Below are 27,637 nucleotides of genomic sequence, written 5' to 3'. Positions count from 1 at the left end.
GTGAAAGCTGAACTTGAATTCTGGGGGCAGTTCTGGGCCCCTCATGACAAGAAAGGTGTTGAGGGGCTTGAGCAGGTCCATTGAAGGGAATGAAGCTGGAGAAGGGGCTGGAGCACCAGGAGAAGCTGAGCGAGCTGGGGTGGCTCAGAGTGGAGAAAAGGAGGCTCCTGGGGGATCTTCTGTCTCTGCACAGCTCCCTGACAGGAGGGGGCAGTCAGGTGGGGCTCTGCTCCCACGATGACAAGAGGAAATGGCTTTGAGTTGCATTAGGGAAGGTTTAGGTTGGACATTAAGGAAATTTTCTTCACTGTAAGGATGTTCAGGCACTGGCACAGCAGCCCAGGGCAGTGGTGGAGTCCCCACCCCTGGAGGGATTTAAAACACAAGTGGATGTGGCAGCTGGGGACATGGTTTAGTGGTGAACACGGCAGTGCTGCATTAATGGTTGGACTCAAAGATCTTAGTGGGATTTTCCAGCTGAAATGAGTCTATGATTCTATGATGAGGGATGATTCAAAGTTTAATTTCTTCCCTGAAGAGAGTTACAAGCCTGGATCAGTTCTCTGTTCACAGAGCTGTCCCACTTCCATCTCATGGGGCAAGTGGAGGCACAAAGGCAAGAACAGCTCAAGCCCTTGTCACCCTGGGAAATGCATGGGGAAACCAGGGTGTTCCCCAGCCACTGCAGAGCCAGGGCCAATGCCACAGCCACAGGAGACATTGCTTCATCAGAAGAGAAGGTTCTCTGGAGAAGGTTCTCTTGCCATAGTCTGGGGTGTGGGAGTGAGTCCATTCAGAGGCAGCTGAAGAAGGAGAGGGGTCACTGTGAATCCCACTCGTGTTCAGCAGTCATGAGGAGCCCCTCAAATGGTTACATCAGCTCTACTTGGACAGAACAACACGGAGCCCAGGGCTCTGCTGTCAGCACAGAGGATTGCACAAAGGGTCCTTGCTTCCCCAGACCTTGGAGTGTGTCCGTACTGCACTGGAGCCTGCAGTTCTCATGGGTGAAGAAAATTGACTGACTGGAAGTTATTCTCCCAGTCTTCTGGTTGAGTAGTAGAATGGGTTTAGTACTGCACCAGAAAAAGCTGATACAGGCAACGTGCATCCTTGGCATTTCAGCAGGGTTTGACTGCAACCTCCCTGCAAGAAATCCATCTGTCTCATCATGCCTCCAACTGGGAATCCATCAAATTCCAACAAATGGGATTCAGAAGCGTGTCAGGGTATGAAACAGTCCTTCTCTATGGGAATTTTGCCACATTATCATTCTTATTCCTGTTCCCAAACTCGCTGGGATACATGGCTTTGTTCTCTTAGATTTGACTCAGGAATTTAAGGTCACGGCTCCATCACTGCAGGAGAGTATGACAGCCACTACAAAGTTATGCTGAGTGAGCATGGATGTGGAGTAGAGGCAGGTTTTCCTGTGTTTATAGTGGATCCGTGGTTCTACAGAGGGATCTTCATTGAAGAGATGCATCAGCTCATTAATATTTGTGTCAATAAGGAAAAAGAGGGAAAAAACCAGTTTGGGGCAATGCAGACGGCAGGCCCTGGGAGTGAGGGAGACCAAAAAGCCTAAGTGATAGGTGTAAATGGTTTTAAATGTATACAGAAGACATCTGTGTAATTAATTACCCTGGTTTAGATTACACCTCTTTTTGTGTGTGTGTGTAGGTAACACCAAGGGCTACGCTGTTGTCTTAGTGTAATGTTTGTGTCTGGGGATTCGTACTCACCCTGCCAATAACAAATCTTCCCTGGAGTTTCTGAAACATTAATTATCATTTTGTAATATGCAAGTTTTGCAACCAGCTCAAGGTAATTCACTGCAACACAGACCTCTGGCAGAAACAAACTAATCACTGATGTGAAAACTGACAGTTGCTTAGACATGAATGCTCAAGACTTTGCGATGTTTTTTATTAAAAATAAAATGGGTCTCACTGTCCTTGCCAGCCTGCCTGCCTCCATACACTTTTCAACACACTAGCACCTGGGAGGAACCATTTCCCCCAGCTAAAAGGCAAGCACCAACAACTCCAAGCAGGTTAAGAATTAAAAGTTTAGGTCCCACATGTAGCTGGACGTAGCTTTAAGAGTATTTCATCCAGGGGCTTCCCTCTCTGAGGTTCCACCAGCAGGTCCCACCAGTGTTGCTCTCTGTCAGGCCTCAGCATCTCCCAAGTGCAGAGAGCTGCTCTGTACATTGTCTCCTTAGATCAACAGCTTTTGTCTTTTCCACATAAAATCACAGAATCCCAGACAGGTTTGGGTTGGAAGGGACCTTAAAGCTCATCCCGTTCCACACCCCTGTCATGGACAGGGACGCCCTTCTACTAGATCAGGGTGCTCCAAGACCTCTCCAGCCTTGGATACTTCCAGGGGTGGGGATTCCACCACCTTTACAAAACAAGCCTAAAGGGACAAATTTAAACTTTTAAAGAAAAACAAAGAGGAGGAAAATGTTTTGCTTCCAGATTTGTCAAATCACCACACTGGACTAAAAATAAGAAAAGGAATGTGATTTTTAGATCATGCTGAAAGACATTGACTCCCCTTAGAGCCTTTTGTGTATCTGCTGTCTTGAGGAAGGGACCCCAGCCACTCCAGGGCTGTCTCTCCTCCTCGGCCACCTGAGGGATAGAGCTAAATTCCCATTGGCATTACATTTCTTAATTATCACAATCCTTCAAATTACCACAGCTTTCCAGCAAGCTAGAACTTGTTCAGGACTGTGACAGCTCTTAGTAAATTGTGTAACAAATGTCATCTCTCTTACTAGATACAATTTAGAGGTTTTCCTAGACATGTGCTAAAATTACAGGTAGCAGTTGCAATTTTGAAAATGTTTTCTTTTTGTGACTCCCTTTGTCCTTTTGCTCATTTTTGGAAACTAGCTGTTCCTTCCAAAAGGAGAAAAGCAATGACACTGATTCAGAAATCAAGGATGTGGAGCTACATATGTCAGTTAGAAAAAAAGTGGGGTTTTTTTTTGTTTTGGTTTTTTTTGTTTGTTTTGGTTTTTGTTTTTGTTTTTGTTTTTTTGTTTTTTTTTTTCCCATGATGACAACGAAAAAATTTATTTAACTAGATGAGAAACAAATGTAGTATGAGCAATGCTGTACACCTGGTACTGGGGGTAGATGGTTAAAATGTCAGTTCATGGGAAGACCACCTCAAGAAAGTACTGTTTATTTATTACAGTAGGAGTGTGCATATCCACACCTCAGTACAAAATGCTTCACAGCATCCCAGAGAACTTGAAGCTGGAAAAGAACTCCTGAAGTTGTCTGGTCCAGCCTCAAGCTGGGCTGGCTAATGCTGGCTGCTCAGAAAATCCTGACTGCTTTTGAACACCTCCAAGGATGGAGAATCCATCTCCTCCCTGGGCAACCTGTGCCAGCCTGTGGTTACCATCAGAGGGAAAAATATTTCCTGCTGTGGATCAGTGTGTGCCCATGGCCTCCGGTCCTGGCACTGGGCACCTCTGGGAAGAACCTGGCTCGTTCTTCTTTGCACCCTCCCTGCAGGTACTTGTAGGCATTGATGAGCCCTCCCTGAGTCTGCTCTTCCATAGGATGAACAGCCCTGGCTCTCTCAGCCTTTCCTTACAGGGGAGGTGCTTCAACCACTTCATCATCTCCATGGCACCTGGCCTCTTTCCAGTATGCCCCTGTCCCCTTTGTGCTGAGGAGCCCAGAACTGGACATGGGTGGAGAACAAACAATATCCACCACCCTCTCCTCATCCCCTGAACTTGCCATAGAATCGGTTTGGCTTGAAAAGTGCCTTAAAGTTCATCCTGTTCCAGATCCTGGGTAGGGACACCTTCCACTAGACCAGGGTGCTCCAAGCCCTGTCCAACCTGGCCTTGGACGCTTCCAGGGATGGGGCAGCCACAGCTACTCTGGACAACCAGGAAGGCCTCACTACCCTCACAGGGAAGAACGTCTCCCTGACTTCAAATCTAAATCTACTGTTCTAGTAATTTCGATGCAGAAGGCATCAGGTTATCAGGGATGGAGGCCCTTTGTAACCTGTGCTGACAGATCCCAGACATCTCCTTGTCCTCGCTGTGTTTGGAAACGGCTCCAGGGGTTATTGGCTCTGTCACCTTCCCAGGGATCAGGGTGAGGCTCACCCGCCCGGAGCTCCTCACATCTTGACTCTCGCCTTTATGTGACATCAGTGAGTCCATCGGTGTAATTGGGAGCAAAGCGCATCACGGTGGACGTGGGACACAACGAGGAAGGAGTTGAAGACAGGGAGCGGCGACTGCAGCGGGAGCCGTTCTCGGAGCACGTTTTGAGGAAACCTTAGAACAGCGGGATCGCGGGGCCTCGGCGGCGTGAGAGGGCAGGGGGACGGGGCCGGGCCCTAGACGGCTCTGTCAGGAGCCTGCCGGAGGGGGAACGGGGCGGAGCCCCGGGGTGGTGAGTCCCCGGGGAAGGGAAGGGAAGGGAAGGGAAGGGAAGGGAAGGGAAGGGAAGGGAAGGGAAGGGAAGGGAAGGGAAGGGAAGGGAAGGGAAGGGAAGGGAAGGGAAGGGAAGGGAAGGGAAGGGAAGGGAAGGGAAGGGAAGGGAAGGGAAGGGAAGGGAAGGGAAGGGAAGGGAAGGGGGGGCGGTTCCGCTGTGCCCGGCCCGCCCCGCCCCGCCCCCGGCCCCACCCGCTGCCGCCGCCGCCATGTTGCGGCCGTTGGTAACCGGTGCGGGGTGAGGCCGCGCGGGCCCGGTGGGCCCGGAGGAGCTGCCTGCGTGGGTGAGTCCTGCCCGCCCGCCCGGGCCCGGCCGCGCCGGGCCCGCCCCTCCCGCTGCCCTCCGCCCTCCCGCGCTCCCTCCCTCCCGCCGGCCCCGCGGCCGGGCGGTGCTGCCGCCCCGCGGGCAGGGCGGGCGGCCCCGCCGCCGGCGCCCCGAGCCCTGTGCGTCCGCACCGGCTCTTCCGGCCCGCAGGCCGCTACCTCTCCCCGTTCTTCAGGTCCCTGCTCCGGATCGGCTGCGGTGCCCACGGCGGCCCACCCCGGCCCGGCCCGGCGGCGCCGGGACAAACTAAGTTCGGGGGGCGGCCCACGTGCGGCGGGGCCGAGCCGGGCCGGGCTGTCAGCGCGGGGGGCGGCGGGGCCGGTCTTTGTCTCGGGTGGGGACGGCGTGGGCCGGGGGCGGTGTGTGTGTGCATGTGTGTGTGGGTGTGTGTCTCTGTGTGTGTAGGAGCGCCGCGGGCCGGGCGAGTCCCCAGCCCAGCGGCCCCGTTTGCACCGAGAGCCGCACCGGGCTCATGAAACTTTCACGGGTGTTACAGCCCCGGGTCCCGCCTGCCACTGAGCCGCCCTCCGGTTCAGCCTTCCGCCAGCTGCGGCTGCCCCGTGCCTTCTCCGCAGCCCTGACAGCCGCTTCCCCCATCCCCTGCCTTCCCCGCGCTTCTCAGCTCCAGTTATCCCTGCCTTCCCGTGGGATTCCAGTGTCATGCAGTCTCTGCATCCCCTCCCGGAGACACCAGCCCAGTTTGGGCTGCCCTTGGCAGATGTTTTCCCTTGTACACTGTTGTTTTGCCGAATTGCCTATATTTAGTAATGGCAATGTACATGATAAATAATCCCCTACAGCAGGGGATTGGAGCTAGATGATCATCAAGGTCCCTTCCAATCCAAGCCATTCTGTGTTCAATTTCCTTGGTGTAGCTGGGGTTTCATGCTTCTTAAGTGGCAGTCTCAAACCTTCTCCCTAGTTTGAAAGCTGCAGAGCATCTACTTACAGTCTCCAGAAGTCCCTGGGGATAACACTGCTAGCTAAAGGTTGGTATGGAGTGAGTGCAGGATGTGGGTCCTGTGGTGCCTCTCCTTGGTTTTGAAGCTTATCTGTAGCACGTGGCCCTGAGATTTCACATCCTTCCCCAGGGGTTTTTTGGGGGGCTTGAAGCCTTCTAGGTCTCCTGATTCCTGGAGAAATGTGCTGTAGTGAGCTTGAGTTTGCACACTGAAATACTCTCTTTACTCCATAAGTCCTTCTTTGCTCATTTTATTCACCCCTTCTACAGCTTTGTAAATCTCAACCTCCATGTTTTCATTGGATCCCAAGCTTAGGTTCTCAGTCCTTTGCACAAAAATGATGGAGTATGGACAAAGGTCTTTATTTTCAGCTTTCCTCGTAAGCTAGTTTACATAATTTCCTTTAATATCTCTTTTCTTTTTATCTGTGATCAGAGGTAAACTGTGTTAAGTCAAAAGTTTAAATTTATGTTATTTAAAAATCGCTTCTGTTGATAAGATACTTTTTCTCTAGAATCTGGATCAAAACTTGCTTTATTCTGAGAAAGTGTAGCTTTGTGTATGACAAGTTTAAGATGCACTTTTGTGGAGAAATATTTGGGTAGAGACTTGTGCCCTCATGATTGCAAGGACCGTAAAACAGTGTTTAATAAGACTCAAATATGAATACAAATGCTTCTGAAAAAGCAAGGTTTTGTCCAACAAAAGGATATTTTGACATGCTGCAGGTATGTGGGATTTATTTTGTCTTGCATTTTAAAACACAGATGCAGAGAGGTGTTCCAGAGTGGGAAGGGGAAGGTCAGGAGTGATTGGCAGGCTCATTTTTCTCTGTACAAAACTCAAGCATGCCAGGTTATGGAATGAAGTGTCTTCCTTGCGGAAGGATTTGTGTGCCAGAAATTTTGGGAGCTGCATGGTGCCTAGCTCTCTCCCAGCTGGTACAAGTTTTCCCACCCAAAGGAATAGGAAGTTTCAGGCCCATGCCTTTGCCAGCTACAGTAATCCGTGCTGTTTCCAAAGTCCTTATCAAGTGCTGGGGATGTGGAGTGTGTGGATAATTTGGGCTTCCAGGGATTTCATGCCCAGCTGTGATTCCTTGAGGGACATGGTTGTAAATTATTGCATAGCCCTCTTTGGACCTTCATATTTGTGGTTTAATTTAAGAACGAGTTTCAAGTTCAGCCACAGCAAGCTACTGTTAAGCCAAATAAATCTCTGCAGAGTGTTTTGCAGTAGATTAACCAAAGCAGCACCTCTGGGACTTGTCTGAAGGAACAGCTGAGCTAAAGCTCAAAGACCACTGTGTCGCTGTGCACCACTCTGAAGTCATTTCTCCTGGCCCAGGAGTTCTTCCCCATTCCAGCAGCCCGGCCAGAAGGGTTGAGCTTTGTTTGGTTTGAATATGATGCTTGACAAACTTCTAAACTGAATTGTGAATAACAACAGCAGCCTTAAATCGGGCCACTTTTGGGAGGACATCAGATGGCTTCTCTCTGTCCCTCTGCCTTGTTCCGTGATCCTCCTGTCTGCTCCCAGTTCTTCCCCGTTGTCCTGGAATCCTGCCACCCCCACAGTCTCGCTTGCTGCTGGCTTTGGTAGTGTTGTTGCAGCCCAAGTCAAGTGTGGCAGGACTTACCTTGCCTGTGGATGCTCCTTGATAAGCAGGAACTGGTGCCCTGCTAGTTCTGTTGACACTTTTTTCCCCCCTCCCCTGTGTACAGCATGCACCAGTTCACATAAATTTGGGGTTTAAATAAAATATATTCAAAGAAAGAGTCATTAAATGTTTGTGAAGTCTCTGTATTGTACCAACTTGAAAATATTTTGGAATCCAATATCCCTGACAGTAGTGAACACAAATGTTCTAGTAATTCTGTGCTGTCAGTTTTCATGCATCTCACCAGAGCTTGATTATTCCCGTTGTAGGTTGCTGTGTTGAGTGTTCCAAGTCCCCACATCCTTTCTGAAGAGCCTAGAAAAAAAGAACTGGCTGGGAACACAATTTCTTCTTATGATTTGGCTATAGTTCTTTATTCTATCTTTGGGCAGTTTTTGCTTCACATCCTAATTAAGGATTGCCCCTGTTTCAAATAACCCTTCTTGGAACTGTTGTATTGAAATGTTTGCTGAAGATTTCTATTATTTAAATTGCTCAGAGTAGGGAGTCATCTCACTTTTCAGGTCTGTGTCTCTTGGGCCACCTGTTTGTCCCTGCCTTTCTTCCTCAAGGAAGGACCGAGTTCTTCAAATGTGACAATCTGTTGAGAAATCAGCAGTGATTGCTGCCTATTGGCTCCACAAAAACCCCAGCCAAACAAAAAAAAAACCCCACTCTGCTAATGCACTTCAGAACCTTTTGTTGAGGCTTATGATGATGGCTGGCTTTGGATTAGTGATGCACCTGACAGGTTGAAAAATGCTCCCTGCATGAGCTTTGTGTAGTTTCAAAGGTCATGCTTGTACCAGCTCTGTTCTCTGGGATGCTGAGATGAGGGCATTCTTGCTGTCTCTCACCATGCTGCTTGAAGCACCTCTGAGGAGCAGCTCTGCCCACACCCCGGGCTTTGGGCGATTGTGATTTTTGTCACAGAAGATGTTGATACATGTGGGTCTTACGAAGTTTGTCCGTGGGGGAAATGTACTTGACAAAGTATTTTTTGTGCTTTCGATTGTAGCTTTCATCATGGGGGACATGAAAACCCCCGACTTTGATGACCTCTTGGCCGCTTTTGACATCCCTGATCCAACTAGTCTCGATGCTAAGGAGACCATTCCATCAGCTGGGGAGGAGAGTGAGAATCACCTGAAGTCATCAGGAATGTGCATCGATGAGAATGTGTCCTTATCCCACTCTCTGCCTTCCTCTGACGCACCTGTTGTGAGTGTGATAGTAAAGAACACAAGTCGCCAGGAGTCTTTTGAGGCAGAAAAGGAGGGGAATCACCTTGAAACTGGTCTGTTACACAATGGCTTCCGTGGCTCTGATCTGCCAGCCGAGGCTCATGCTTTAGTCCATAATTATGGCAAGTTTGAGTCAGCTTTTATTAATGGTGACAGCTCGAGAGGTTACTCTGATAAACTGGACGAGTCCAAGTCAGAGCCTTTGCCAACATTTAGTCAGTTTAGCCCCATTTCCAGCCCTGAACCAGAGGATACATTCAAAGAGAACAGTATTGGAGATAAACCCAAACATGCCCAAACTCCTTATTTTCCACCACCTTCAATATATGTACCAACAGGGGCTTCAGTCCTAGATCATCTTAGGAAGGTGCCAGAGCCTGAATTAAGCATGTTTGATCAGTACTGTAAAAAGGAACAGAAGATGGAAATCCACTGCCAGCCAGAGAATCGGCTGGAAGTGAGCAGGAGAGAACAAGACAGAACAGTGGATAGGTTTGCGGAGTCAAGCAAGGGCTTGTTAGATACCAACAGCTTTCTTGGGGAAGGCTTGGTGTTTGGAGACCTCCCTCACAATAATTTAGAAGATGGCAAGGGGTCTGTGCCCGAGCTAAACATGTCTTCATCAATACCACCTCGGCAGAGGCTAAAGCCAGCTCATTCCAAGTTGTCATCCTGTGTGGCAGCATTAGTAGCTCTTCAGGCCAAAAAGGTTGTGTGTATTCCAAAAAGCGATCAGCCAACTTTTACCAAGGAACCCGGTCCTTTTAAAGACGGGACGAAGGGAAGTCCAAAAATGCCCAAGTCGCCAAAGAGTCCCCGAAGCCCCTTGGAGGTGGTGAGGAAGGCTGGCAAGCAGCCTGAGAGTCCTCGGAGTGTGTGCAGCGACAGCAGTGGGAAAGGCTCCCCTTCCATGGCAGCTGGCTCTCCGCCAGCTATTCCCAAAGTTAGAATAAAGACTATCAAGACATCTTCCGGTGAAATTAAAAGGACTGTAACTAGAATTTTGCCAGAAAATGATGAGTTGGGCAAATTTTCAGAAGAGTCACCTGCGGAAACCTCTTCTGCCGAAGAGTTTATCAAATCTTTCCCATCCCCTGACACTAGTGCAGTTACAGAAAGCGAGGCTGGCAGGAATTCAACCAAAAACGGGGCTGCTGTGGCTATCCAGCTGTCAAATGTAACGAGTCCTTACTCAGACAGTATGAAAATGGATATTGCAAACAGCACATGTACCGTGTCCTTATCTCCACTGCCAAACTGCGGCGGCGGTGCCATAAAAGTGGGGGTCAAGAGGCAGCAGCAGGGTACTGTGACGCAGCCATCCAACACAACCACCTCCAGCCTTCTTCCCAAAGCTGTGCACTTGGCAAATCTCAACTTGGTCCCCCACAGCGTTGCTGCTTCTGTTACAGCGAAGACGTCGGCACAGAGGCGAAACCAGCCTCAAGTGACACAGATGTCAGTGCCACTGGTGCACCAAGTCAAGAAAGCTGCTCCCATTGTCATGGAGGCATTCCATAAAGTGCTACACAGTGCCAATCCAGTGCCGATATATACTCCGAACCTTAGCCCCCCACCTGACGCTAGTATTAATTTACCTGCCTCTGGGTACTGTTGCCTGGAATGTGGGGACTCATTTGCCTTAGAGAAAAGCCTGACTCAACACTATAGTAGGCGAAGTGTTCACATTGAAGTCATGTGCACTCAGTGTTCAACTATGCTCCTTTTTTTTAATAAGTGTAGCTTGCTTAAACATGCACGAGATCATAAGAGCAAAGGATTTATCATGCAGTGTTCTCAGCTGCTTATGAAACCAATTTCCATAGACCAAATGTTTTCACCTTCTCCTACAAGCTCTTCAGTCTCTCCAGCTCCTCAGACTTTGCTCTCATCCTCTCCTCCACCTAAGTCCAGTGCTGCTTCAGGAGGCGGGGTAGGGATTTCTGCGAACGCTCAGCCAGCCTTGCCTCTCTACACGGACCCACAGAGGCTAATCCGTCATGGACTTAAGTGTTTGGAGTGTAACAAGCAGGAGCAGGATTACACTTCTTTAGCAGCTCATTACCAGAGGACCTCGGAAGATAATGAGAGACTGGTAAGTCATCATTTTAATGTTATTAGTTAAATCTCTAAGTTTAAAGAGATTGTCCTCAAGGGGAAAAGTAGGCATAGTGGTGGCAAATGAGTTGCTTTGCCTAAAAAAGTGCTTATGGGGAGGATTTGGAATGCACATGATCCCAGACGGGTGCACGTGAAGGGGTGTTTAGTGTTGTTTGCTTGTCTTCTTTCTACCCTTTGCCAGTAAAAAGAGCGTAGTAAGGAGACTGTGGAGATCCTCGTGTATGAAAGAATGGTGGTAGAGATGAAAGATCGCTTGGATGAGGAGTGCAAAAGAGCTGTAGGGGAGGATCAGTGGAGCGTTACCTGAAACAGGATTTTGTGCTGTAAGCGTGGCTGGAGGAGATCTGGCACAGTTTAATGTTGCCTTTCCTGGAACTGGTGCCAGAACTTTCCGTGTAACACCTTGCACATCGGCTGTTATTGCTTCTGTTGGTGTGGTCAGCTGTGTGTTGGACAGGCCTGCTATGGTATGTGGGGTGAAAGGCTGGTTCTGGCTGCTTTTGCCCTTTGGGTGGTACAGGGCGAGTGGGTGACATGATTACATAGCAGGGTTCAAGAGACTTTTTAGTGGCTTCTTGCCTTCCTCTTGTGCTGCCCTGCTCAGGTCTCCACCACCTTTATGGACCTGATTGGAATCCCCTTAAAATAAACTCCAGCTTAGGTTTCTCCTGATGAAGGGAAGATCATTGTTGCTGTGTACCAGGACCATACGCTTTGTTTATGGCTTTTATTTTGGAAGACATGATCAGTCTTGTTTAAGTGTTAACCAGCCTGCAGCTGAAGAGGACGAGGACCCCTTTCTCCTTACCTCTTTGGATGAGGTGAAAATTTTCCAGGTCGGTGTGGCTGCCAGAAGAGCTGGCTCCCAATGCAAGGGCTGCAAAAACCAGGACTCTGTGCCATCCTTTGGGAGGATGACCACATCTTTACTGTGGTTGTCAGAGCACCTGCACTCTCCAAAGCCTCCCTGTGCCACTTGAATGGCTTGCACAAGTATTGAGGTTGCTGTGGTCCCATTTAGATGCTTTGTTATCTTAAACTGATCAGCCACCAAAAAAAAAAAAAATAGATTATGGCTGAACGGTTTTGATGTCATAAAAAATGGCAAGGCCAAAAAGGATCAGTGTGGCCACGTAATCAGGTTTCTTGCCTGAGGCCGGTCAGTGAGCACTGCACTCTGTCAACACCTGAACTTATTTTTCAACTATAATGCTTTTTTGGGAAATGTCAGCAGTCTGGCATTAAAACTTCCAGAAGGGATACAGTGAGTGCTCCAAAGTGAGCTAAAATGTTAATCAGTGGCATTAAAAATGTACTTCCTATTTCTGTTGTGGGATTATCAATTCAAGGGCTCCTTAAAGAGGGAAAGAATGTGTGATGGTAAGTATTTTTTAGCTTGTAATCAAATAATTTATTCTGTGACTTAACCAAGAATAGAGTTTACGCCTCTCATTTCAAGTAATTCTGCTAGATGTGAGATTATTTTTGTGGTATTTTTCTGAAGAGAAGCACTGGAAAAAAAAGCTAGTTTTGAGCTTCTGAAACCAGTTCCTCCCTGTCAGATCTTCCCATGCTTACACTCCACAGGATGCGTGCACTGCTCTGAGAGTCCTTTTCCACTGTATCTGCTGTCCACCAGGCTGCCCAGTGGTGCTCCAGAGTGTTCCCAGAACATCTGTTTCAATAAAGTTATTACATTTCTAAAGGAAACGTGTCCATGCCTGCAATTGTATGTCTGGATTTAGCAGTAGCTGATGGAAACCATCCCACTGCTTTTTACTAGATCCCAGGTGTTTGGTGTCACTGGGCTGAGAGGTAAAAGATGGGTGAAATTCAGTGGTCTCATAGGGGTCCCTGATTCTCTGAGCTGTCCAAGGGAAAAGGTATGGATGACCTTCATATCATGTGTCCCACGTGGATAATGCAGTGTAGCTCCCAGCGGTATCAAGGTCTGAGAAGCTGAAGGTTTTGTATCTAGGGTATTAATTAACGTAATACTACTAATCATGGTGTGAGAAGGTCGTAGGTGAAGTTGTTGAAATGTGTGTCATAAACTCTTGGAACAGGAGAACATGGCCACCCCTTTCTGAGACGATACCCTGATTTTGCATTAATTTAATTCCTTGGGTTGTTCTTTCTGTTTTGGTCAGAAAAAAAGAGAAATTTTGGTATAAGCAGGAGAGGATCAAGTGACTGTTTTTGCAAACACTTTCTTACATGGTAGAAATGGTTAAAAACTCTGGTTTCCATCTGCAGAATTGTGCCAAGACACTTGTTTTTTGGTGCAGTGGTAGAAATTGGGTGTAGAGAAATTCTTCCCTGTGATGGGGTGAGGCCCTGGCATGGGTTGCCCACAGGAACTGTGGCTGCTCCATCCCCATAAATGTTCAAGATAAGGTTGGATGGGGCTTGGAGCAACCTGGTCTGGTGGAAGGTGCCCCTGTCCATGACAGGGGGGGAACAAGATGGTCTTCAAGGTCCCTTCCAGCCCAAACCAGTCTGGCATTCTCTGATTCTCTGAAATTGCATTGCTGAGGAGGGCATTGATGGCCTGTAGTGAACGTATTTTAGTGCCCTGGTAGTGGTTCAAAACCACTATGTCCACAAGGCAGAAGGTGTTGATTTACATACTGGTACATCTAATTAAAACCACAGTCCACACCAGTTGTCCTGCTTGATCCACAGCACGCTGCAGTGGTGGGACAATCTGTCAAGATGCAGAAGTAGTATTAATTGTTGTGGGCAAACTTGGCTATGATCACATCCCTAGATTTCAAAATACTAATTATCTAAAGTGTTATTATAATTTCGTGCATTTTGAACAAAACCTGTGTATTTCTTCCTCCATACCTGATGTCTATCTCACTGTGTTGAAATGCTGGTTTAGAGGTGGTGGTATGGGGTACGATTGTCTTTCTTAAAGACAGCAAAAAAATGCACTCTGATAATTTGGAATTTTTTTGTATTTTTTAATTTCTTATTCAATCTCAGAATTCAGGTACAAACTCTTTGCCATGCCTCACCGAGTAACTAGGAAGTACCGATGCTTTCCACATAAAGACATGACTTGATTTATCCCTTCTGAGGAGCTTCAAGAAGTAGCAGGGGCAGGTCCCCTTTGTATTACGGCCAAAAGCTTTTAATCTGTGACTATTCAGATGCTTGGTACCAGATTATCTCTAAAAAATAAGGATGCTTGGAAAGGGTAGATGAATGTATAACGAAAAGAGCAACTTCAGCTGAAGAGAAAGGGTAAAAGCAATTTATCCGGAGCACCTGGGTTCTTACTAGAAGGTGGAGACCTGTGGAAAATAAGCCAGGTGATTTCTGATCTGTGTTCTTGGAAGCTTGTCTGTTAAATGACACCAAATCTGGATGCATATCCAGTGTGACCGAAACTTGTGAAACCCAACAAGCTTTGAAGTGCTCAGTTATGGTGCTTGTAACTCAAAAACTGCTTTGGACATGGCTTTGGTGTGGCACCTTGCTAAGAAGGAAGGGCTGATCCACCAGGGTTGTCAGAGAAAAGAAATAACAGGAAAAAGACTTATTTTTCAGTATGATGTTTTCAGTTACCCAGAAACTGAAGGATGAGCACCCTGTGATAAGAGGCAGAAAGGATTGGATTGGATAAGGGGAAGAGCCTAAGCTGGCTCTGCTCTGTGACAGAACTTACCCTGTGTTGATACTTAAGACTTTTCACTTTAATTGGAATGTCTTACCATGACTTTGTGAATTACTCTGACATTTTCAGGTTTCCCAGAGCTGCTTGAAAAGGGATTGTTGTGTTTTTCTTCCAGGTGATGGCTTGGGAAATACCTTGTGCTACATTCCTACATGGCTGTGGGTAAAACCCACATACATAGGATGGATAATGGGTAAATGATTTTCCTAGGTGTGGCCAAAATGTGAATAACATGGCTGGGTCATAGTTCTGTTGCAGGAAGAAAGAAAGATAGGGATGTGGTCTGGACAGCAGGGAAAGGAGGAGATTTGGAGCATGTGGGAGGAAGAGAAGGTGATGATGATGTGGTTGTGCAGGTGCTGTGGTTTTCTAAAGGAAAGACCTTTAAAAAAATGATGGAGAGCTTGACCTTAATGTTGTATTTTTAGACACGTACTTGATTGCAGTTGCTCAGAGTAGGCAGGGTTTATTTTGGTACAGAGTATGTGTAGGATGAAGGCAGTTCCTCCCAGTCGAGTACCGTGGTGGGATGGGATCTCCATGGCTCGCAGGGACAATACAGGCTTGAATAATCCACTTCAGAAACATAAAGAACTGGATTTATTAGATGTATATTTTAAATGGATCATCTTAATGGATCAGAGTGACTTTGCCTTTTTTTGGCTACTAGTGAGGCCAATTCTGCATTTTTTACAAGTTTGTGAATCAAGTTGATCAATGGGACCTGTGTACTGCTTTTCCACGGCTGAACAGCAAGAAGGAAGCAAATGTGAATTTGAATTGCTGGTAGGTTGGATTTGTTCAAAGCAGAAGCTATTCTCTGTGTAGGCATTATAGTTGTCCAGATGTTGAGAGGTGGGGGATTCATGTAACTTCAGGTCTGTTTGGTCTGATACAGTGGTATATTCTAGAACAAGATTTTTAGGGGGTGATGGGGGGAAGAATATTTAAGTCGATGTAGTTTATGTCAAATTAATCTTTACTTTTGGAATAGAGAAATGAGTTTATCCTCATATCCTTGATGTTCAGTGAGATGGTTTTAGACTACTGCATGAAGAATGGATACACTGGAGAAGTTGGATTGTGAGGTTGGAGCAGAATCAGGTAAACTCCCAGAAATAATTGCAATTGGGATCAGGTTTTTATGAATCTCCTGAGGGACTGTTTTGGGTATCTGTGGAGTTAATAATTGTGTTAAGGCGACCTTGAGGATGACTGTGTTAAAAAATTTGCTGAACCAAACTGACAAAGTAAGCAGTCATGGGAAGTGGGGAGTATTTTACAGGAGGATCTAGATGAACTTGAAGACTGAGTAGGAATGGTATGAAAAGAAACCAAAGGCAGGATTTTTGGTCTTGGGAAGTCTTTGAATGACTGAAGTGACACAACTGTGCAGAAGACTTAAGTCAATCTGCAGCACCAGCCAGGGCTGTGGTAATGCTCCCTTCTTGTTAGAAATAACTGAGCTGGAGAGGAACGTATTGTTTTGTTTATCAGGACAGACTGGAATAAGTGAGGGAAGAATGACCAGAAATGGAAATATGATCTCTTAAGGGGAAATTAAAACCCCTTTATGAGTTTAGCTTGGAAAAGGCCTGGTAAATGAGGGTGGATCTCCTTCAGCATTGAAGCAGATAAAGGATTAAGGTGAGTATAGAGTGTAGTACACCTTTTTCCCCCACCAGAAACTGCATCTGCCCACAGGAGGTACTTCCTGTACTCACAGGAATTGCTCTGGGCAGTTCATCAGCATCAGACAGTTTTCAGGGCTCAAATTACAGGAGAGGAGCAAAGTCCATGCAGCTCCTGGTGCCTGCATTTAGGATGTGCTTTTCATTACAGAGTGTCCTCTGTATTCACTCTCATCCTGTATCTGGTGTCATCTTTGTAGAAAGGAGCTTTTAAATTTAGTGGCAGTAATGATGCAAGAACAGACTGAAATAGATTTACATAGAAAATCAGAGGACAGTCTGTAATCATCAGGGGGATGAATTCTGGAAGAGCTTTGCAGCAGAAGTAACGGAACAAAAGACACAAACTGGTTTTGAGACAGAGCTTATTTGTTTTCTTGGTAAAGACAGACCAGTGCACAATAACATATGCACGAATTAAAAGTACTTCCTGACCCTCTTGGGCATAATTGTCCATGTACTGGTAACCAGAGATATTTAATCCTTTTTTCTTTTCCTTTCTTTTTTGACTTGACCACCCCAAATCCACCAAGGTAGCTAACAACTTGAATTAAGTACAAATGTAAACTCGGGACCTCTGAATTTTCTTGAACCTTTTGTTCTCCTTACTTTTTTTCTTGTTCTTTTCTGGGTTTTTTTTTTGTCCAATAAGAATTTTTCAATGAATTGTGACATGTCCTGTTTATGTACCACCTACACGAGTAATTTAAAAGCAATTTTATTGCTGCCTTTCCGTTTTGTTCTTCCTTCCCCGTCTTAAATCAATGCTTTATAATTTATTGGACAAAACTTGCCAGGAGCTAGTAGAACCACATGCTGCCCTGATAATTTCCCAGCAGCAAAATAAGAAAGGCAGCAGCTGTATTTTTCGTATTTTTCTCTTCCTTCCCCCCTCCACGTTCATGTTTTAATTTAGAAAACAAGAGGGTTGAAAATCAGCAAAAAATTCCCTTGGCCCCATAAAGCGCTGTTTTCTCCCTGTCCCAAAACAAGAGTGATTAATGCAGTCCTTAGATACTAGCGAGGATGGATTTTGTTTTATATGGAAATTTTCCCTGTGGATTTTGTAGAAGCAAAGGAATGGAAGATGTTACGATGAAAGCATATTGGGGAAATGGAACTCCAGGCAGGGATTGCTGGGAGTGAAGACAAAGTGGCAGGGTAGCAGAGCATGCACCCAAGGCCAAACCAGAGCATCAGGATGAGGAGGAGAGGCTGGTGAGGAAGAAAAGCCAGGGTGCCGCTCCATGGTCTGCTTAAATCAGTTGAGGCAACCTTGAGGCAACAATCCCACCCTCTCCTCCTTCCCCACTGACCCATGCCTGGCCCTGGTGGTCCTGCTGCCCCCAGTGGATTGGGAACAACTGGAGGGAAGAGGATAAGGAGCACTGCTGTGAACTGAGGGCTAGGACATGGCTGAGAGTGAGGAGGAGGGGATAGCTGGAGACGGAGGGGTTGTCCTGGGTAGATTGGAAATGAGGCTGGAAGCTGGTGTCTGCTGGCACTAAAAAGATGTTCCACAATATTCTTTCATCTTGCTCCTCCATTCTTCCTCCAGCTGGGCACCTATGATGCTGTCCCAGGCAACCTAGAGTTTTGACTGGAGGGCTCTATGGGTGACAGGCAGGGGAACGAGAGCCCAGGTAGTGGTGATGGTCTGCTCAATCCTGCTGTGAGGAGAAGGTGCCCTCTGAAGTGTCTAATGCTGCTGCAAACACCACGGGCAATAAACACAATCTCCAGTCCAGAGAAACCCTGACTGCTGCATCCCTGAAGGTGTTCAAGGCCAGATTGGACAGGGCTTGGAGCAACCTGGTCTCGTGGAAAGTGTCCCTGCCCATGACAGGGGGTGGAATGAGATGAGCTTCAAGGTCTCATTCAGCCCAGACCATTCTATGTTCTGTGATCCGTGTGCAGGACTCTTGTAGTGTTGGCATCACAGGAAAGAGATGTTTTGCATGACTGGAGTGTTGTGAGTGTGGAGGGGACACTGCCTCTCTGGGAAGAACAGGCCAGGAAGACAAGAAATTGGGGTGCAAGGTGAGAAGAAAAAAGCAGGGCTGGGAGGTGATCATCATGGATGGGCAGGAATCAACCCTGCAGGGTGAAAGAGCAGAGGCCTTTAACGTCACCACTGTTGGAAAAGAGACATGTCCCATGTAGCATATGGGATCACACTGGTGACTTGAAAGTGTGGATGTGAAAACTCAGTTAATACACTACCTGATCATTTTAGCAAGTGGGAGTTCAGATTTCTAGTTGGAGCCAAATGCCCACCCAGCCTTCCTCCTCACACTCTTCCCTGCTCCATCATGGAGTTCTTCCCATGGGAGACAGTCTGTCATGAACAGCTTCATCATGAGTCCTTTCCAAGGCTGCAGTTCTTCAGGATCTGCTCTGGGATGAATCATTTCCATGGGGTGCAGTCCTTCAGGAACAGGCTGGAAGAGCATGGGCTTCCCATGGAGTCACAGGTCCTGCCAGAAAACCTGCCTCCAGCAAGGGCTCTCTCCATGGGCAGCAGTGTCCTTCAGGGCACATCCACTGTGGTCCTCTGTGGATTAGAGGGGGACAACCTGTGTCACCATGGATTCATGACAGTATGCAGGGGAGCCTGCTCTGGCATCTGGGCTGCTTCTCTTACATCTTCTCTCTCCACTTTCCCAGGTGCTGCACAGCATCTTTTACCTTTTCCTAATCTGTTATCCCAAAGGTGCTGCACAAAGGCTCAGTCTTGGCCAGTGACAGGTCCATCACAGAGCTCTGTCTGACATGGGGGCAGCTTTTGGTGTCTTCTCACAGAGGCCACCCCTGCAGCCCCTCCCAACCAAAACCTTGCCACATGAACCTGGTAAAGTGGGTCAAAAGAAAAGATGTGGAAACCGAAATTCTTGAAATTACAGCTGTGATCATAAAGAGAAAAGAGCTACAGATTTCACAAATTCAGAAGTAAGCTGAGTTGATGCAATATTGTCTAAGATCTGTGATGCGAGTGGATTTTTCCATTGTGATTCCACTTTGTTTCTCTAAGCTGTCGACTTTCTAGATTTACACTGATGCTTTAACCAGGGATTTTTCCATGTACAAAAAATGAATTTTGTGTTTATTTAACAGCCTTAGTTTTCAGAGATAAGTTTTTATTGGATCACCTTACTGAAGCTTAAGCATTCCGGTGTGTTGGGATGACTGAGATGTGTGTACGAGTTGGTCTTGCTGCAGGTCTGAGGAAGGACACTGGATTTGGAAGTGTTGAAGAGTTAGTGAGGTTCAAGGATACAAATACAAAAGGTCGATGATGGGAGGTGGGATGCGACAATGAAGCTGAGGATGAATTGATGTGAGGGGTGAGTGAGCTGAAGGTAGAAGAGAGAATGGATGGGAGAAGTTTGGGATTAAAGGGTGTCTTGTGATCATGTCCTTTGGCTGTAGGTCAGGCAGGCTCACTCACTGGCATTGGCTCCTTAGACTGACAAAATAGCCAGCTATAATTAGGGAAATAACAATAGCTGTTGTGCTTGGGTATGGTTAATTAGAATAAAATCTCTACAATGAGGGTTCTAGGTTTTTCTTCTTCAAATCACCCATGAATTGAACATGTTAATGCAATGATGCATGTTCATTTAGAGAGAGCCTGGGCAGGAATATAGTTCAGTTATCACAGCGACAGCAGATTCAGTTCTCTGCCTGGTGCTTCACCTCACATTGGTAAAACCTTGTGTAGCAGTGCTGTAGCCTGGATAGTTGGAATAAATAAAAAATAACCCTCCAAGCATCTGGAGCTTGACTGTAGTGTAGCCCACAAACAGTCATCCCACAGGGATGTGGGAAGTGGGAGCACAGGGGGCAGAGATGAAGGTGTGTCAGCTGTGCTGCTCCCACGGCCAGCGCATAGCAGCACTACAGTCAGAGCATCCCTGCTGAAGGATACAGGTTGCTGGCATTGATCCCAGCCAGGCAGTAAGGGAGAGGTACTGAGAAGTTAAAGGTTAACTTTAAGTAGTAATTGGTCACTATTTTTTTTATGGCAAGAGGATTCTGCTAATCTCTGTGATCCCTTGGCTGCCCCTGCAGCTCTGCCTGAAGCAGAAAAATTATACCTTGCAAAATGCTGGATTTGGGAAGAACTGGGGCTTTAGGCCACCACTGGTAGGGGATTTTTGGTTTGAATATGTTAGGAGCAAGCATTCTTTATAACATTAACAGTCTGCAAATACAATTTCTGTTTCCCTGTGATTGTTTAAATTCTTTAGTAAATTTTACTTTTTGAGAGAGAGAATTTGGCTTATGAATCTTTCTCCTAGCCCTGGTTCCATGCCATAGGGTTGGTGCCTAAGTGTTTTTAACTGAAGCTCCATGATGATCATGTCAAGGTAGACCCTTGTAGTCTGGGGGCAGCTCTTAAGTAGATGTGGACTTCATCACCGTCACTTAACTCTGGAACAGCAAAGAGACTAAAACTGCTGGAATGTTTCTTTGCTTATGCCAGTTCCCTTTCCACAGGCATTGTCTGGGGCAAAACTGTGTGTTACTATAAATGCCCTGATTTGCAAACACCTCTGTGACCCCAGGGTTGGGTTCAACAGACAAACTTTTTTTCAGTAGAATATTTTTTAAATCTGCACTGTATCTCAGTGAATATTTAATTTTTTTCCCCTTTTGAAGCAGCTTATAAGTAAAAATGGGAATCAGCTCAAGTATTCCCAAACAGCTGAGCTTCTGAGCATTTGTCTGTGTGTGAATGTGACTTGTGGAAGAAAAGCCCAAATGAAATGTGGCAGGCGAACCAGAATTAAAGAAAATTTGTAATAAATAACTCTTGATTAAAGCGTAGGCTATGGGAGTAAATGAAAAACACAGACATTACATAAGTCAGTCCTGTCCTGGTAACATGTTTTAGAAATAACTGACTAATGAATGTCTCAAATTGCTGCCAGACTTCTTTGAAAAGTCATGGAAAACTAGGAGAGAGATAAAAATGTGACATCTGGAACCAAGTTATAATTTCTCATATGAAGCAGAAGAGTTGCAAAAGGAAGAACCACTCAGTGTCCAAGATGAAGCGTTTGATGGGGAGCCCAGTGTGGCTGCACATTGGCTCCTGACAAGTGCAGCAGCTCCTGATACAAAAGGGGTGAGCAGAACCAACCTCCTGTAATCCTCCTGGGCAGGATGTCTGGCCTCTTGTCTTCTGCAGGTGTTGTGAAAAGGATGAGGGTGAGCAGGAAGATACCAGTTATGGGTTTTTTTTTCTCTTGCTGGAACCTTTCTCTGCTCTAGTACGCTCCTTGCTTGGTTCATTTTATTACCCTCAGCCCTGCATTTTCTTTTTGCAGCCAGCCCTCGTCATCAGCCCTTATCTGTAACATACTGAGTTACTGGGTTATGATCATCAATCTTTGCTGTTTAACTTTCCCAGATACTTTAAGGTTATTTTGAAGAGCCCAAATGCCAGCAGAACTTCCTGGGCACCTTACCCTGTCGAAGGACTGCTTATTCTTTTTTTCTAACCACTTATTTATCCAAGCAAACTCCTTCTCTTATGTGGTAGTACCTTAGTTTCATCAGAATCCTGCAGTGAAGGATGTTGCAAAGCTGTTTGGGAAATCCAGGTAGCCTGACCCATTGCAGCTCAGATCTTCCTTACCCATGTGGTTGTTGACTCCTCTGGAGAGCCCGGATTATTCCATGTGGCCAGAAAGGAGAAGCTGCGTTGACTTTTCCCAAGTCCAGAAGAAATGCTGCTTAAGGATGAGAGCTTCCTTATTCTTACTTGTTTATCCTTGTGTCTCATCTCTCTTTTTTGTGACAATCTGAATTTGGAGGCTTGGGCTGGTTTCTGTTACTCCTGTGATGTGTGGTGGCAGTGTGGGAATCCTTCCATCTCCTTCCATGGTGTCTGCAGGAACAATGAATTAATTTAGCCTTATCTTCACTGAGTCTTGCTTTTTATTCCTGTATCGTGTCCACACTTTTTGGCAGGGTTTCTGCCAGGGCTAAAGTAGATAACCACAATTTTGGTGCCTCTTGCTCACAGTCCCCAAATTTTTCTGCCATATGTTAGCATGGTTTTGGTCCCTGTGGAGCCCTTCACATAATGATGGAGGTGATGGGAGCTAGCTGCTCCTATGCCGTCCCCAGGCAGCAGTGCCCAGGTGTGGAACTCATCGAATACTGAGTGGTTTCGGCGTGTTTTAGATCCAGCACAAGAAACAAGAGTGGTGAAAATTCAGGTTTTCAAACATGTGCTGATTGATTTTGGGAGCAGTGGGTATGACATGAGGGGTTGGAAGAGGTGAGCCTCAAACTGACTTAAAACTAAATTGGCTTTGACAAGGCAGGATCTTGAGAGAGTGTTTCTCACTGAGTTACTAGGGCAAAGGTGCTTTCAGCTTGTGGTTGTGCTTACTCTGCCTTACGTACTGGTTGAGATCACAGCAAGAAGAATCCCATTTTAACAATGCCAGGGAGATAAATTTTCCATTGCAAATCTCAAGCCAGTTAGGAAAAAAAGTCTTAACCACAATACAACTGCTTTTGCTTATTACTTACTTATTACTTACTGCTCTTATTTACTATGAATTTATTGCTTATTACTTCTCATCGCTCTTACTTGGGCATTTGAGAGTGCCTTGGAGAATTAAAGGTCCTGCTCAGCTCCTTGCAGAGAGATCCTGGGGACATTTCTGTTTCTCATTTTCCCATTCCCATGGCCCATTTGCACTGTTTTTCTTTGCTGAAATTAGGGGACTTCTGCAGCATTTGAAATGCTCTTGAGTTTCCTTTAATACGCAGTGGGTGTGTACATGGGGTTTCTACCACATGGTTTTTCCACTCATTTCTCTCCTTCCTGGAGAAACCGTTTCTCCTCTAAACTTAAGTTGCAACATGTCTCAGATCACATCTGAAGCTTTTCATGTATTTGGCAATTTCTGCAGTTTTCACTTTTGAGTGCCTAATTTTTTATTCCCTTCCACCCCATGAACTTTTGAGGTATGTCATAGCTTTGCATTTCATTGTAAGTGATGGTTTCTCTTACCTGCAGGGGTTTTTACAGTTCCCTGATGGATGTTTTGTAGTGGAACATCACAGAAGTGCTGCATGAAATAGCAATGATACAGAAAAGGGAGTTGGCCATGAATTTTATTCTATTTTTTTGTCAGATGTAGGGGCTTCTGTCCCATGCTTCTACCCTGGCTGCCAGCGGTGAAGTTCACAGAAATTACTTAGTTAAATTACTTGATTTGATAATCCATAGTTAGCTGTGTGCTCTTGTTCATTCTTAAGTCAGAGGAGTGATTTTGCATGGGATTATAAATACTGGAAGGGAGTTTTTGCTCTTGGAGGGCTCAGAGTGGGTTGGGATCTGCTCCAGCTCTACTCCTGCTCAGGCATCCAGTAACGTGCATGCTACAGAGGATGAATAGCTGCTCCTGGGCTTTCAAGGAGTACAGAGAGTCGAGACACCTGTGAAAGGCAGCAGAGGTTTGACAGCTGTTGAAAATGGGATGATACATTCACATTCACATTCACATTTACATGTCAAGTAAATGATCCTTCTGCAAAGAGGTTTTGATAGTAAGGATGTGTGGAAAAAATGGATTTCATTAAGGATGAAACAGGGAGAGAAAGAGGCTTTGCATTATTTCTAGTCATCAGGAAGTTCCTGTAAGGGAAACACAAAGTTTGTGGTCTTGGAAAGTTTAAATTTCATCTGATACAAAGAAATTTTGCGAGAGAGACAGCCGTGGTTTTGTCGGGGAAGGTGCACGTCAGGACTGCACTGTCTTCAGCAGCAGATGTTTGGAGTGAGGCTATAATTTTCCTCCTTTTTTGTGATGTTTTGGTGTGGGGTGGGTGCTTGTTGAGAAAAGTGCTCTCCTCAAGTCAGGAAATGAAAGTGCTGAGCATTCAGAACATCATCGGAGCTAAAAGGAGTTTGCTTTCCTTTTTAGGGGGAAAAAAGGAAATAAACCATAGAAGATGTGGTTTAAATATGAAACTTTTGTTTGGAATGGTTAACTGTGGAAGATGTTGGGAAAAAATGTTAAGGAGACTAGTTAAAGAGCATTGTGATGCTGCTGTTAGAGGAATATGCCTGTGCTTCCTTGAAACCTGAAAGTTTTCTGGGGTGAATTTGGGGGAAAAAAACACCCCAAGCAGAGAATAACTAACTAATGTAACCTTTCTTCCATCAGACCTGTCAAGTGTGCCAGATGATGCTGCCCAACCAGTGCAGTTTCTGTGCCCACCAGAGGATCCACGCTCACAAGTCCCCGTACTGCTGCCCAGAGTGCGGAGCCGTGTGCCGCTCCGCCTACTTCCAGACCCATGTCAAGGAGAACTGCCTGCACTACTCCCGCAAAGTTGGCTTCAGGTGTGTGCAGCTCAGGCTCCCTGGGAAGCTGGGATTTGCACCTCTGCAATTGGCTTGTGCTTGTGAGGTTGTGGCTGTCCTTGTCCTGGCTGTGCTTCCTCCAGTTTGTTTTGTGTGCCTTCTCACTGGCAGAGCAGGAGACACACACACACACACACACAAGAACAGGTCCTTGACTTAAGATAAACACAACTTAGCAAAAACCAAAACATCAGTGCGTTATCAATGTTATTCTCATTGTGAACCCAAAACACAGCACTGTTGCAGCTACTGAGAAGAAATTAGCTCTGTCCCATCTGAAACCAGGACACCCATCCCTGGAAGTGTTCAAGGCCAGGTTGAACAGGGCTTGGAGCAACCTGGTATGATGGAAGGTGTCCCTGCCCATGGCAGGGAGTGGATGGGATGAGTTTTAAGCCCTTTCAACCCAAAACATTCTGTGTCTGAGAACTGTGTCTTATGGCAGAAATGAAAGTGGATGTAGCTGGAGCCTGGCATGGTTTTCTGCATGACAAAACACATTTGAAATGGGAAACAATTACTAACTGGATTTAAGGGAGGCTCCTGAGAGCAGACATTATTTTGTTGCGTCTTTGAGCCGAAAAGCTCTTGTACTGAATTCATGTTGCAGCTGGATGTCTCAGGATTGATACTTACAGCAAAAAGATTGCAGATCTTAATCCTGTAAATCTCCTTAAGGCTTGAATTTATATTTATGTCAGTTGTAATGGGCTGAGAATGTGTGCCTTTATGAGAAGGGCATAGATTATTTCCTTCTATGCCCCTGCAAAACTCCAAACGTTTCTCATGAGCTGAGACAGGTGAAGAAGGCTCCCAAGATTCTGGATGTGTTACAATACCTTTTATCCAACTAAACAGCTTGCTCTAATAAGACATTACTTTTCCCTACAAGCCTTCTCTCCTTGGCATGTTTCGGTTACCCGAGCTGTAGCACAGCTCTTACTTAACACATGATGTTTCCTTGAAGTTCTGTTTTTTCTCTTGGTTGCCATTAAATACTCTGAGATTTCAAACAAACAGGGCAATTTCTGCTCTTGGAGATATTCTTTTAAGATGTCTGCAAATTCAGGAAGCTCTGCTGTGTGGTTTGGTCTGAATCACACTGAGGTTCTCAAGGGCTTTTTCTTTCCACTGTAAAGACAAGAGGCACATAACAAACTGATTCTGAGTTTAATTATATGCAGATAAAGTTTTTTAATGTGGGATCTGATTTGAGGAGACCCAGCCCACAACAAAGAATTAATTCCATCACATGTCAAATGGCTTTGACACTGGGACTGTTTGAAAATGAGTTAATTTGGGAAGGAGGAAAGCTGGAGGAAAAAATGTTTTCCCCGAGATGGAAAAATTGGAATGGAGGAGATGTCAGAAAATTAACTTGGGTTTGGTGTGGTTCTTGGGACTTTAGTGGCACCTGGGAATCCAGCAACAAGAGCTTCCATCTGACTACACATGTCATTACTAGATACCTACCAGGGACATTAATGAAGATCTAAATGAAGGCAAAGCTCACAATATACATAAGGATTTTTTAGCTTTACCCAGCTACTCTAAAAGCTGAAATTCTTTAACTTCTCTAATTCACATCTACTGAAGCTCATCTGTGAAAGCTGAGTCCACTAGACAGGTCAACGTCTGGCTGTGCCATCCTTGTTATCCTGCCTGTCTCTGCTGCAGGGCTGATGTCACTGACCTTATTGAAAACCAGAGATAAATTTTGGTTGCAGAACCATATCTAGATAATCTGTGGCATCTGCCCTGTAGTCACGGAGTGACTTCATTCTTTTCTTTCACATTTCTTACTTGCAGAGCTGAAAAGCTGAGGAATTCTTTTAATCCCTCCAAGGATCAGCTTGACATTCACTGCTTCTCTTTACATCCCTGTTTTTCTTGAATTTCTGGAGCATAGGTTTGGGCTTGGTTTTACGATAAGTTTTTATTTTGTCTCCTTTTCTGCTCATACCCCTATGCTTTCAATTAAATTTGGGGTATGGCTGTGTGCCCCACAACATTTGGAGTTTAGTCATAGCTAGTGATTGCACTGAAAATGAAAATGGTTTTCTCCAATTAAAAATTATACTCAACAAGATTGTCCTTAATGCTCCTTTCTTCTTGGTTCCAAGGGTCACCTTCCCCACTTTTTCCAAGCCCCTTTCAGCTGTTCCCACCCGTTTTGGACTCATTTTTCTGCTTGGTGCCATTTGGAGAATTGAGGGGCTGGAAGATGATGGCCTAGGAAGAGTTCAGAGGGTTAAGACAACATCTTGTAGCTGTTATCTCCTCTTCCAGAATGTTTTCCAAGACTTCTAGCCAACCCTCCTTGCCCTGAGGGATCCAACAGTGGTGGGGATGATAGCAGGATTTGCAATTTGCAGGAATTACATGGCAAGCCCCTTGACGTCCTCCATCCACTTTGTTCAGCTAATTAGTTTATCAGACCTTGTCCTTCTGGCACTGGGATTCTTAATTACAGCGTGGCTGTTGTTTAGACTTCCATTTACTGTAAATTAAATTAACCTGTGATCGTTTGACACTGAGTTAGTGCTTGTTTAATTCCTCATTCTTTATGAAGTACTTCTCAAAATCAAGCATCAGGCAGAACCGTCTCTTTTTAGTTCAGGGAGTATTTGGGAAGAAAGCCCGTTGGATATTCCTGGATGTACCAGTCATTTCTTACTGCCAGAATTAGTATTTGTTCTTCCATTTATACTTGGGGAATTTATTCTTCCATAACAACGTGGTTCCTGGTGTTACTGTACTAGAAAGTCTCTCTCCCCCTGTCTCATGTGGTTGAGGATCAGGCTTGAAGGCAGAACTACCCCAGCAGAATGTCTTCATGCTTCCCCAAAGGTGACACCAGTTTCTGTCACTGCTTCCCTCTTGAAATTTAAGGCAACAGCAGTTCTGTGTTTTCTTAAAAGTGTGGGGGAGAGGGTTTGCCTCCTTCAGGCTGGCTTCTGCCTAATGATCTTTTGAAGTGCAACTTCAAAGCCTGGGCTTGTTTCCTAAACGCTGTTGGGAGGCTGGTTCGGAGGGAAGGATATTCCAGCAGCTTGTTTGTTTTTGATACA

The 27,637-nt window shown here is 45.8% G+C and overlaps 1 protein-coding gene across 2 annotated transcripts in view; it reads left to right on the top strand.

Moving 5' to 3' along the window:
* The first annotated feature begins 4,626 nt into the window (after positions 1-4,626).
* ZNF592 (zinc finger protein 592) overlaps positions 4,627-27,637 on the top strand; it is a 35,917-nt gene continuing 12,906 nt past the window's right edge. Inside the window, exons 1-3 of one of the 2 annotated variants that reach the window (XM_066196695.1) lie at positions 4,627-4,767; positions 8,449-10,769; positions 24,367-24,545. In XM_066196695.1, the coding sequence (XP_066052792.1) occupies positions 8,457-10,769; positions 24,367-24,545 (2,492 nt within the window). In that variant the 5' untranslated portion in view covers positions 4,627-4,767; positions 8,449-8,456. The remainder of the gene's footprint in view (positions 4,768-8,448; positions 10,770-24,366; positions 24,546-27,637) is intronic. The other variant, XM_066196694.1, reaches the window with a different exon arrangement.

The sequence above is a fragment of the Chamaea fasciata genome, unplaced genomic scaffold (assembly GCF_029207755.1).
Source record: "Chamaea fasciata isolate MVZ Bird 193981 ecotype frontalis unplaced genomic scaffold, bChaFas1.0.hap1 SCAF_14, whole genome shotgun sequence".
NCBI classification, from domain to species: domain Eukaryota; kingdom Metazoa; phylum Chordata; class Aves; order Passeriformes; family Sylviidae; genus Chamaea; species Chamaea fasciata.
The sequence above is the reverse complement of the archived record's forward strand: the minus strand, read 5'-3'. Positions and strand labels throughout refer to the sequence as shown.